The sequence below is a fragment of the Macrobrachium rosenbergii genome, chromosome 52 (assembly GCF_040412425.1).
Source record: "Macrobrachium rosenbergii isolate ZJJX-2024 chromosome 52, ASM4041242v1, whole genome shotgun sequence".
In the NCBI taxonomy this organism is placed as follows: Eukaryota; Metazoa; Arthropoda; class Malacostraca; order Decapoda; family Palaemonidae; genus Macrobrachium; species Macrobrachium rosenbergii.
This window is the reverse complement of record NC_089792.1, coordinates 27,599,867-27,612,953: the sequence shown is the minus strand read 5'-3', so window position 1 is coordinate 27,612,953 and position 13,087 is coordinate 27,599,867. Positions and strand designations below refer to the sequence as shown.

The window sequence follows — 13,087 nt, the reverse complement described above, 5'->3', positions numbered from 1 at the left end:
GAATTTACGAATCAAACACACTACTGTTTTATACAAGCCGCTCCCTTTTCTGCTTGGCTGAATCGGTTGTCAGCAAATGATGCTATGGTCCGTTCTCTATGAATATAGATTGGGTCGCAAAACTTGTTTGACATATGCACCTCTTAAAAATCATAATTAATGATGCCAAATCACACTCATATCAGCACCGTCATTACAATTTCTAGACCAGATGTGATAAAATTTAAACAGAAAAACTGCAACACATAACAAGCGAACTTGGTGTTTTAATTATTATTATTATTATTATTATTATTATTATTATTATTATTATTATTATTATTATTATTATTATTATTATTATTATTTCTTACAATAATGATTGTTGTTTTATACTTGACTCACTATCATTCTATCATTACCATTATGAAAATATTTAAGCTATATAAGTGGATGGGACAGAGCATTTTGAGGAAAAAACAACAATCATTATTCTAGCCCACTCACTTGATTAAACTTATAAATAAGGGGAAAAAAGACTGGTGCTTAGCCATTCCCGTATCTAACCTTTTGAACTATATTAAACAAAATCTGATGGTGTTTTGTTTAGAGTACAGGCCTTATGTCAGCAAGGATCTTTGTTCAACGAAGAGTGCCTTAGTATGGACGGACCTCTGGACTCTGAACTGTCAAGGAAACGAAAGTAAGGTGGCTGGTAAAAAAAAAAAAAAAAAAAAGCTAGTTCGGGCCAGCATGGTCCCTTATTCTAAGATGTGAAAGGGAGTAAGGGAGTTCGGTGTGGACCTCTTGACTCTTATAGCCCAATTAACGTGGACTAAACCGTCAGTTTGTTGTTGTTAAAGCTTAAACCGCCCTTTTGCCATCACGGCTCTTGCTCTCAGGTATTACCGAAGGCTTTAATAATAATAATAATAATAATAATAATAATAATAATAATAATAATAATAATAATAATAATAATAATAATAATAATGACAAGGCCTAGAAACTCTGTTATGAAGGCAAATGAGAATTTCCTAAAAGTTAACAATTTATCGATAAGAAGTAGAATTTCAGAGTATCAAGCACACATGAGCGTAAGTCCTTCAAGTATTTTCAGTGTGGTGAAAATTAATTTATTACCAAAGACCTGAAAAGCGAACCTCACAAGGGGATTTTATTAATCCAGCTGTTTTCATTATTCTCCAAGAATTACATGCAGTCATCTCAGCAAACTCACATCAATAACCTTACGTGCCAAAGTTGATAATGTGTGCAGTTTCATAGAAATTAATGCATTAAACTTACCTTTCAAATATTGCAAAATATATTAGATAAAGTTAAACTCTATACTTCAGTTTTTTCTTAATTTTGTTTTAGCCCCGATGAGAAACATGCTTCGAAGCGTTGGATGGAAACAAACTTGAAACATGCATCACCTCCTTTTCGTCCTCCTAGTTATATTAGTATGTATATATATATATATATATATATATATATATATATATATATATATATATATATATATATATATATATATATATATATTAGTATAACTATTTGAGAGGGTAACATATAAACAATTTTCCATTGTCAAACCATAAAATCTGTCTTTAACAACAACCATTATAAACACAAGCAATGTCAAATTGTTTAACGGAGAGCATAAACATTTTGACTGATGGTAAGTGGCCTAGTCTACCAAAATGACAATGGACCGAATAGTTTGACCATCTTTATGCATTTTTTATTGTGCGGTTCATATGGGGAAAAGTGACACCAATAACAGAAAACCTCTTCACCTAAACAAGATAAATTTATGTTCATTTGTGTGTGATTGATATATTTTAATATTATTTGCAAATATGGACTGAAAAGAGATAATGATTGCCTGGCTGACGGATTTAGTTAACTGGCGTCATTAAAGATCAAAGACGCCGGTGCGCGTGAAGAGAGATACAAATATTGATTATGCTAGCTGGAAAATAGATTTATATTGCTCAGTCTTACACAGCGTCTGATTTATTCTATAGAGGTGTGGAAAGGACTTCAGTTATTTTCAGACTGGCTTGTCCTCAGGCGCCCACCCCGATCATTTAAACAAAATCGGTAATTGTTATGAAATAATCAGCTAAAGCAACGTGGTATATTTTTTGTAAATATTACTGAGGTACTGTAAAAGCAATAAACTTCAATTTCAGATTTATTAAACATATCTACCCAGAATGAAAAGCTTCGAAAAACTCTTGTTGATGCCCAAGAAATGACAAGGAAAACTGAGAACAAAAATAAGGACCTTTCCTCGAATAACGAATGCCTAAAGAAGAAAAATGAAGAATGGGGGATGCCATGATTAAGAAAAAAAAAAAAGGGATATCGAACAACTGAAGGACTTCCTCGCTCGCCAAGAAACAGAACTGGAAAAGAGCAGAGAAAAAATACTCGAACTGGAAGATGAAAAAAATGTGAATGCGGTCTACATCGCCTATCTCGAGGAAAAGGTGAAGGCCCATGAAGCAGAGGGAAAGAAGATGAGGAAAGAGCTGGAAGGATGACAGCGAGCCGCACACCAAGAAGTTCATGTTCCTCGAGCAAGAAATGGCGCCTTTGACATGCAGTCTTGGAAAAGAGACCCAGAGGGATAATTTAGGTTCCTAGTCGAAGGTCCAGAATCCGGACGATCGAACTCAATCGCTCCAACGGGATTTGGCTGAGAAGAAACTGCAGATTGTCTCGTCGAAGGAAAAACTCAACGACAAAAGAGGGAAATTTGGGTTCGTCCGAGAAGAGGCCCGAGAGATGAAGAACCTCTCTACAGAATTGGGAAGTGGAAGGAAAGAGCGGACGAAGAAGAAATAAAGCAGGAGGAACAACCTTCCCAAGTTGAAGCAGGACTGTGGAGGAATCTGACTGGCCTCCCATTGACTCTGCTGCATTTGCTCTGGAGGCGCTGCCATCTTCTGGGTCCTTCCGACGGGATCTGTGGGATCTCCAGTCCCGCTTCCCCAGCTTGGCAGGATATCTGCCTTCCTCCGAGGAAGCAGCCTCTGGGTCGGACCCTTCCCTTCAAGGCTCCCCTCAAGAGACTGGCGAGCCCTAGGGGGCTTTTGGGCCTCATCCTTGAGGTTTTGGGCCTCTCCAGGCCCGCTTCCCCAGCCTGGCAAGATATCTGCCTTCCTCCGAGGAAGCAGCCTCTGGGTCGGACTCTTCCCTTCAAAGTTGCCCTCAAAGACTGGCGAGCTTTGGGGCTTTTGGGCCTCATCCTTGGGGTTTTTGGGCCTCTCCAGGCCCGCTTCCCCAGCCTGGCAGGATATCTGCCTTCCTCCGAGGAAGCAGCCTCTGGGTCGGACCCTTCCCTTCAAGGCTGCCCTCAAAAGACTGGCGAGCCTTGGGGCTTTTGGACCTCATCCTTGAAGTTTTTGGGCCCTCTCCAGGCCCGCTTCCCCAGCCTGGCAGGATATCTGCCTTCCTCCGAGGAAGCAGCCTCTGGGTCGGACTCTTCCCTTCAAGGTTGCCCTCAAAAGACTGGCGAGCTTTGGGGGCTTTTGGGCCTCATCCTTGAAGTTTTTGGGCCCTCTCCAGGCCCGCTTCCCCAGCCTGGCAGGATATCTGCCTTCCTCCGAGGAAGCAGCCTCTGGGTCGGACCCTTCCTTCAAGGCTCCCCTCAAAAGACTGGCGAGCCTTGGGGGCTTTTTGGACCTCATCCTTGAAGTTTTGGGCCCTCTCCAGGCCTGCTTCCCCAGCCTGGCAAGATACCTGCCTTCCTCCGAGGAAGCAGCCTCTGGGTCGGACCCTTCCCTTCAAAGCTGCCCCTCAAAAGACTGGCGAGCCAGGGGCTTTGGGCCTCATCCTTGAGGGGTTTTGGGCCTCTCCAGGCCTGCTTCCCCAGCCTGGCAGGATATCTGCCTTCCTCCGAGGAAGCAGCCTCTGGGTCGGACCCTTCCCTTCAAGGCTGCCCTCAAAAGACTGGCGAGCCTTGGGGGCTTTTGGACCTCATCCTTGAAGTTTTTGGGCCCTCTCCAGGCCTGCTTCCCCAGCCTGGCAGGATATCTGCCTTCCTCCGAGGAAGCAGCCTCTGGGTCGGACCCTTCCCTTCAAGGCTGCCCTCAAAAGACTGGCGAGCCTTGGGGGCTTTTGGACCTCATCCTTGAAGTTTTGGGCCCTCTCCAGGCCTGCTTCCCCAGCCTGGCAGGATATCTGCCTTCCTCCGAGGAAGCAGCCTCTGGTCGGACCCTTCCCTTCAAAGCTGCCCTCAAAAGACTGGCGAGCCTTGGGGCTTTTGGACCTCATCCTTGAAGTTTTGGGCCTCTCCAGGCCTGCTTCCCCAGCCTGGCAGGATATCTGCCTTCCTCCGAGGAAGCAGCCTCTGGGTCGGACCCTTCCCTTCAAAGGCTGCCCCTCAAAGACTGGCGAGCCTTGGGGGCTTTGGACCCATCCTTGAGGGGTTTTGGGCCCTCTCCAGGCCCGCTTCCCCAGCCTGGCAGGATATCTGCCTTCCTTCGAGGAAGCAGCCTCTGGGTCGGACCCTTCCCTTCAAAGCTGCCCTCAAAAGACTGGCAAGCCTTGGGGGCTTTTGGGGCCCATCCTTGAGGGGCTTGGGCCCTCTCCAGGCCCGCTTCCCCAGCCTGGCAGGATACCTGCCTTCCTCCGAGGAAGCAGCCTCTGGGTCGGACCCTTCCCTTCACCAAGCTTTGCTTTCTCTTACCCAAAAGACTATGACGCCTTGGCGCTCTCTGAAGGATTCCAGACGATTTGAAGCATCTCGGAGATTGTTCCTGGAGACTTTGAAGTTTGGCACTTGCGCAAATGGCATTTCTCTCGTTCTTCCAAGAGCTGGAGACTGAAGGACCCAAAATGTCCCTTCAAGGAAAATCCCAACGGTTTCAGATCATTTTGACTGGCGTTAACCATGGGCCTCACTTAGAGTTCTTTTTCTGACACACAAGCAGTTTCCTTTAACGAGTCGTCTTCTACAATCTCTGGGATTCCCTTCCCTTCAATACTCTTTGATCTCTGGAGTCGTCAATGACTTGTTCTTCAAGAATGACCCATCCGAGATTGTCTTTCTCGTCATGCGCAAATGGGATATATCTCGTTCTTCCAGGAGCTATATATATATATATAGATTCCCTATATATATATATATATATATATATATATATATATATTATATATATATATACGTATGGTCTTCCACCTGACGGAGAGAAGCCTTCCGGCGGTCTTAAAGGTCTTGACCAGCAAATTGGGGGTTTTAGTGCGTCTTGAATATTTTTTTAAGCATTTAATGAGGAATCCAATGGGCATTAGTAAAGGCTTCAACCTGGAGATCGTCTTGAAGCCTTAGGAAGACCCAGAGGGTTTTGGAATTCATCCCCAAGATTTAGTAGGCTTATTCATCTCCAAAAACGTTTATTTGCAAGTATTCCCCCAAAGAAGTCTTGAAGCCTCTAGCCTCCGACTTCTTCTCCATCAAACTCTGTTCTTTAGGTTTTGTGCATGAAATCCAAAGGCTACAGAGTTGAAGATTGTCTTGAAGCCTTTGAAGTTTAGAGAGTGTTTAGGGAATTCCCAGAAACCTTTCGGAATGATTCCTAGATTCCTGCAGTCATCCCGGACAAGATCCACTTGGAACGTTTAGAGTGGTTTACATACCTAGGTTACGATCTCTATGCCAGTACTTTCAGACTGTCATTGATGGGCCGGAGTTCAATTTTAGTGGCCGGCTGATGAAGAGTTAGAGGAATTTATTTCTGGTGATAGAAATTCATTTCTCGCTATACTGTGAGTTCGGATTCCACAATAAGCTGTAGGTCCCGTTGCTGTAACCAATTAGTTTGTTTTAGCCTGTAAAATAAGTCTAATCCTTCGGGCCAGCCCTAGGAGAGCTGTTAATCAGCTCAGTGGTCTTTATATAAAACTAAGGTATACTTTTATGCCAGTATACGTAGTTCAGTGGTCTTCCACATGACCGGTGCTCCAAAGCCTTCCGGCCGTCTTTAAAGGTCTGGTAACCCGCAAATTGAACAGGGACTTAGTGCGATTGTGAATCTTTTTTATCGTTAATGTTTAATGAGAGTGTTTAGCGAATGTTTAGGGTTTAGTGAGTAAGTGTTTAGTGAATGTTTATAAGTGTTTAGTGAATGTTCAGTTTAGGGTTTAGTGAATATTTTGTGAATGTATAGTGTGTAAGTATTTAGTGAATGTTTAGTGAGTCTTTAGGGTTTAGTGAATGTTTTGTGAATGTTAGTGAATGTTTATTGTGCAAGTATTCAGTGAATGTTTAGTGAGTGTTTAGCGTTTAGTGAATGTTTGGTGTGTGAGTGTTTAGGGTTTAGTGCATGTTAGTGTTTAGTGGATGTTTAGTGTGTGAGTGTTTAGGGTTTAGAGCATGTTAGTGTTTAGTGAATGTTTAGTGTGTAAGTATTCACTGAATGTTTACTGTGTAAGTATTCAGTGAATGTTTAGTGAGTGTTTAGGGTTTAGTAAATGTTTTGTGAATGTTAGTGTTTAGTGAATGTTTAGAGTTTAATGAATGTTTTGTGTGTGTTTAGTGAATATTTACACATTAAGTATTTAGTGAGTGTTTGGTGTTTCATAAGTGTTTTGTGGGAGCTTAGTGTATAGTAAGTGCCTGGTGAGTGTTGAGTATTCAGTGAGTGTTTAGTGGTACTGAGTGTGAGTGTTTAGTGAGCATGAGTGTATAGCAAGTGTATGTGGTTATTGAGTGTAAGTGTGTAGTAGGTGCACGTGTTTAGTGAGTGTAAGTGTATTGTGAATGTTAGTGTTAATGTGATTGTGCATTATTGTTTAGTTAGACAAGAAAAGGCTGTATCAAAGAAAGTCCGTAATTTACTGGAACCATTTAGAGCCAAACACTGCTTAGATCACACAAACACACACACACACAGGTAAACACATACAATATATATATATATGGAATATATAAATATATAAAAAAATATAAATATATATATAGAATATAAATTATATATATACTGTATAAAGATATAGAAATGAAGAAGCTATATATATATATAATTTATATAGAAAATATATATAAGGGAATATATATATATATATATATATATAAAACCAGGCTGAATATGTTGGACCAGTATATATGCTAATTATGTAATCGTCATGTAAATAGGAGATATTAATGTATTAGGCTCCCTGGTTTAATCAACAAAGAAACCAAATTAATATTGAATCAATGTGCAGCAAAGATATTGGAAAAAGAACCTTCGAATACAAGACCTAGACAGTACAAATGTGGTGAGATGTAAGGAGAAGTAAAGACTTGACTATTCAAAGTACTCATGATACAGATGAACAAGCTATTCAAGACGATCATAAACTGTAATAGACAAACAAATGTGACCCACTAGCTGGACCAAACAAGGAAAAATAGGAAAGTTCAAAATTGTGGAATACGTAAAAATAAAAGAGTTAATATTATACTGCCAAACTTACGCCGCTGCATGAGCGTGTAGTGCTACAACACTTTTCAAGAAGAAGATCAGTCATGACATAACAATGTCAACATTCTCCTTGTCTCTTATGTGTAGACATCTGTTAACGACCACAGAACTCGCACGTTGACAATGATTGTGTGTTTTGAAAGAAAGTGAAGGCTTAGGCTAAATCAGAGTCTTTATTTAGAACTTGTCGTATAGATGTTACGCTGATAAAGGCTATCGCCTCCTAACACCAGGTGACTGGCAACAGACCATCCCCTACCTCCCACCGGTACTTTGGCGACTGTAAGGCTAACCTAGCTGTCAATACGTGGGAGCATTGTACCAACGCTATTAAGCTTCACGATGGAACCTCCTATTTCAAGATCTAGGCTTGAAATCAATTTCATCCGTCTTCTTGAAGAAACACAACAAATGGCAAATGGAAATAAGCCTAAAGACTGGACGTTCGAAAAGGTTAGTAGACTGCAGTAGCCTGTCAAGATGATCTAGGCAGCCTGTGGTAATCAGGTTAGTCCAAACCCTGTCTAAAATATATACTTAAAGCTAAGTTTTAGACGATAATTTCTTTAATTTTTACCGACTAGGCTAGCAAGCACAGTAACTTGGTGGGGTGATGTTGGGCTAACGTCTTGTAGAACTCAGGAACTGGTGAAAGTTAATGTTACCTAAGACTATTTTTAAATAAATTATCAGACTTATTATGACTGTAAAACTGGTTAATTTTTACTTTAAACATCTGCAGATATTGGTGAGTATAGGCTAAGCATGTGTTTTGCTGAAAATTTCCAAAAGCCCTAATACATCATAATCTGACCATACTGAAGGAATTGTGCTGCGACCTGTTTGTGTTTGGGGTAGAACCAAGTAAGAGCTCTGCGTCAGGTATTAGCTTGGAATTGACTTTTACTATAATATATTGGTTGTTTATCAAGAGTTTACCATTATTTTTTGTCGATCAACTGTAATTAACCTGTAATCAACCTCAGAACTGATTATGTTTCTGTATGCTGGCCATCTTGGAATGCTATTGCACTTGTGCAATCGTATAGGGGAACTTTTGGTAAAAAGTGGTTTCCTTCACTGGTGGGTCCTAGAGGGGAGCCAGAGCCCCCTGGCTAAGTAACATGGCCTACTATGTTAGGTTAGGTTAGGGTACATAAGGTTAGTATGGTTCCTTTTATAATAGATTTCCTTAGCCAGTCCCTTTGTGAACATATGGCCCTAATGACTTTCTTATTCTTGGAACGGTTTCATAGGCTACAGTCCGTGCAGAGCTGTTACTTAGAAATACTGTGTTTGGTTTTCCACCTCCTTTTCTATGAAGATTTGGAGTATTTTTGCCAATTTTTGAGATAGTTTTACTGTATGCTCTGCATACAGTCGTTTACACCAAACCATTATCACATTCTGATATTGAAAATGTTATTTTTCTGTTTTAATGGGTTTTGAACATTCCTGGTGTGCCTTTCAATAATTAATTAGTAGTTTTAGAGGTAATGGAACCCCCATTTTAATTGTGGGGGACCATAATGGGAAAGTATCAAACTTAACCTAACCTAGGGTGCCAGGTCCTTACCTGGCTGAGGTTTCTGGGGAGAAAGGGGCCAAAGACCTCCCCACCTAACCTGACCAAGGGCACTGAAAATTGAAATAGATAACAGGGTGTGACCCAACCTAACTTAACAAAGGGTGCTTCTTCCTAATCTGGCCGGGGTCTTTTTTCCTCTAAATCCCCCCACCTAACCTAACCAAGGGCACAGTAAATTATAACATAAATAATAGGGTTGTGACCAAAATTGTAGCTAAAGAGCTCAGTTCATTTCTGCTGGTCAATGACTAAACATTGGTTATTGAGCAGCTCTTGGTTTGTGACTTTCTCGATTTTGACTTTTTGACTAATCATGTCACTCTAGTTTGTCTAGCGTTAGGTATTGCAGCAAAGGCTGCAAGACTAGACTCATTTCGGCTAAGTAAGACACTTATACCGTCTGCAGTTCTTGTAGGGAGCAAATTTACTCACCTGATCTTAATTGTGAAGAATGTAAGGAATGGGATAAGGGGAAGTGGAAGACTTGGCAGATTCATTTAAATAAATTGCAACATGACCGACTGAGATAGGCTACTACTAGGGCAGAAGCTAAGGTTTCCACTGGTTTGTTAATTCTCCGGGAGTTGATATTGCTGCTTTGCCTATCCCTTCAACACATGTGACAGCTTTTTCTCCTATCTCCAGTCCTCCGACTTTTCCTGTTACTCCGTTACCTGGCTCTCATTCTTCTGAACCCAATGCCATTGCCAGCTTAGAAGTGCATGTGGATCAGAAATTTAATTTTTTGGTTAATACCGTTTCCCAGATTGGGAATTCTGTGGAAGTCCTAATGGACAAATTTAACATTGTTGGTGCAGTGTAGAGTGCAGAATTAGTGGAGGAGGTGGCTACTCGTCCCACTGATGCTCCTAGACCAAGATCCCTGCTAAACTCCCCTTGCTCACCTGGGAGGAAGCAAACTGACAGTCCAAGGGAGGTCAAAAGGGTTTGCTCACAAGCAGTTGCTTCCTCAACCGAGCCTGTTGTCCGGAAGTTCCAGGACTTGGAGGACTACCACTGGAAAGGCATCCGATTGGATGTTCATACCTTGTCATCTAGTGATTCGGACTCACATGGGCCCAAAAAACAAAGTGGGCGCTTGGCTAAGGTTTCGAGGCTGTTGAAAAGGCTGGGCGCTTCGGTGGAAGATGAATTGCCCCATGCTCATAAGCGACCTACAGAGAGGGCCCACAACCCGCCCCCTTTGTGTAGTTTTTAGGGGTCTCCTGTCCAAGCTCCTCACGCCCATTCAGTGTCCATCGAGCGCCATGACTCCAAAAGAGTGTACAGGCAGTCCCCAGTTATCGGCAGCCTCGGTTACTGGCAATCTGGTTTACGGCGCTTGTCCAGTGACGACGATAACCAGATTTTCATTGCTGATAACGGTTATCAGCGCTGTGCTGATCGGGCGCTCTTGATCGGTTATTGGCGCCTAACGGTTAACACTAAGGGATCAGTGCTGTTATTGCCAATTTTCGGTTGTCGTCACACCATTCGGGAAAGGAACCCCGCCGATAACTGGGGACTGCCTGTATGCCAGTCCTGTGTATCGACGTAAACGTGTCCAAGCGCCCAGAGTCCGAAAGTGTAGTTTATGAACGCCCATTAAGGAAACACCCAGTGTCCGAGCACCTATCTTATGAGCATTCAGTGTCCGCACTTCCAGTTCATGGGCGCCCAGTGTCCAAACGTTCCACGTTGGAAAGTTCAGTGTATGAACATCCAGTGTATGGATGTGAGTTGTCCAAGCACCCATCATTTGAGTGCCCAGAAGCCGAGTGCCCATCATATGGGTGCCCAGTGTCCAAGCTACAAGCTCCCAGCTGTCTAGTGTTCTCAAAGAATGCCGCAGCTTCTAAGTGTTCTATGTCTGTTCGGTCAGTGAGAAGGCGTTCAGTATCCAAGTGCCCAGTGTCAGTGGGCACTTCTGTTGATGTTTGTCCACCTGTCAGTGTGTGGTGCCACAGGTAGGACAGCCAGTACCTGGCATATCAGGTGAGGTACCCTCCGTTGTTGAAGACCTGTCGTTGGCGCCTGTTTAACGCCAACTAGATAATATTCTACCTTCAGAAATCAGCCTCTGTGGTTCAGGACCCTACAGACCCTCCGATGTTGCCCATTTCCTCTGAAATTGAAGAGGAATAACCAATGTCAAACTATTCAGCCCTTTTATGATTTTTCTTGGTGTGTTATCCTTCGCTCTTCTCTCCAGCCACCCCATCTTCTCCAGGCTCAGCCTTTTTGATGCATCAACCTGCAGGAACTTCCAGATTATCATGTATGGTTCTGTCCTCTTCCACTAGGAAAGCCCTTGCCCGCATCAACGACTGGTTATCGGAGAAGAAGGATGTCAGGAAAGCAGTCTTCCGTACGCCACCCTCTTGACTGATACAGCAGAAGTATCTGTCGTACGCAACTGGCGAAGCGCCTTCCTTAGGAGTTTCTGCCTCCTCTCAAGGGGACTTCTCCAGCCTCATAGAGGCTACACAGCGCTTCAGCTTTCTCCTCTGCAAGGAGTTTCATTGCATTGGAGCTGGCTCATCTTATTAGGGATACTTGAGGTCCTCAGCCTTTGATTGGAGCAGGGGCTTTAGCAAAGAAGTCTGAGGACACGCTCAAGAGAACTTTCTCCTCAGATTGGTTGGGGGTTCTAGCTTTTTAGAGCATTGCATCAGAGTTGGCCATCTTTATCTGGAGTCCTGAAGAAACGAGATTTTACCACAAAGTCTTTCATCTCTCCTGTTTGTCCTTTCAGACAAGCTTATTCCTTCAGGAGTCCCTAGAATGATTGGAGAAGAAAGGGGACCTTTAGCAAAAGAGGTCTGAGGACTGTGCCAACTGCCACAACTTCGCAGCATGAGAGGTCGCCTTCAGTCCCGCCCCAGAACCAATTGTCAAGAAGTTACCAGCAAATTATAAAATGACATTTTATAATAAAATAAAGTTTAATGGCTTGTAACTATGTGCTGACCTCCTCTCATGGACATAGGGCACAAATGAATTGAGCTCTTCAGCTGTGTTGTACCTATTCTTCCCGAAAGTGGGCGGGCGAGTTACCTACACCAAAACAATAGAGTTGGCAACCATCTAGTTAGAAACTAATAGCTGGAGTCCTGAAGTATATATAAAACTTTATTTTATTATAAAAATGATTTTGTTTGACCAGCTCTAAAATGTGCATCCTGCAACCCACTAAGTAGGTTTATATTTTAATTTACAGAGCTTCTGGAATACAAGATACTTCACTCATGAATTTTGCAGGCCCCTTGGGTCCTAGTTTATAATACATTATCACTTAAATATTTTCTAAGGCTGCTGTAATGTGTAAAGGGTATGTGACAGAACTGAGTACATGGCCAGGTTGAAGTTGTTTTTCTTTGGGAGCATGATTCGCGGGGGTTAGGAACCACAACCACCTGTGATAAGCTGAAATCTGCAATAAATTGGTACCCCTCTAAAATCACTTATAAATGCCTATTTTGACAGTTCATACACAAATATACCTTAAACTAAAATGCTTATAGCTGCCTATTTTAATAATTCAAACACCAAATATACCTTAAACTATCATCCTAAAACACTAATATAATTCCAAAGTCATTTTACATTTACCCTTAAAAATATATGGCTTACAGCTACGTGTGAAAACTAATCAAGTTCCCCCAATATTCAGGCACAGCCATTTTCTCTCATACAGTATTCAAGCCATCCCATTTTCTTTTTACAGTAGTTAGGGGAAACATTGGGAATTCACAAATAGAGTTAAGTACTGCACCTCAATATTTAAATATGCATTGAAAAAAATACCAAATTATAAATGCAATCAGCAGTAATAAAATATTTTCTTGTGCACTGTTTGTGTGTTAATCATACTTAGAATCAACTAAACTTGTAATAAAAACAGTACAGTAAATCAAGCAAAGCAAAAAAATAAAAATTGTAACATGCAGATGTATGCAAGCATTCATTCATATGCGTTATGAACTTTTTGGAGTTTTAGTTTCATATTTTTATGTTGATGATATAGTAATTCATA

At 42.0% G+C, this 13,087-nt stretch overlaps 1 protein-coding gene across 4 annotated transcripts in view; it reads left to right on the top strand.

Annotated features, from left to right (window-relative positions):
• Positions 1 to 7,252: 7,252 nt before the first annotated feature.
• Positions 7,253 to 13,087, top strand: part of LOC136833769 (NADPH-dependent diflavin oxidoreductase 1) — an 81,481-nt gene continuing 75,646 nt past the window's right edge. For 3 of the 4 annotated variants that reach the window (XM_067096019.1, XM_067096017.1, XM_067096016.1), the window contains exon 1: positions 7,483 to 7,916. In XM_067096019.1, the coding sequence (XP_066952120.1) occupies positions 7,882 to 7,916 (35 nt within the window). In that variant the 5' untranslated portion in view covers positions 7,483 to 7,881. Of the gene's footprint in view, positions 7,917 to 13,087 lie in introns of all 4 variants that reach the window. The other variant, XM_067096015.1, reaches the window with a different exon arrangement.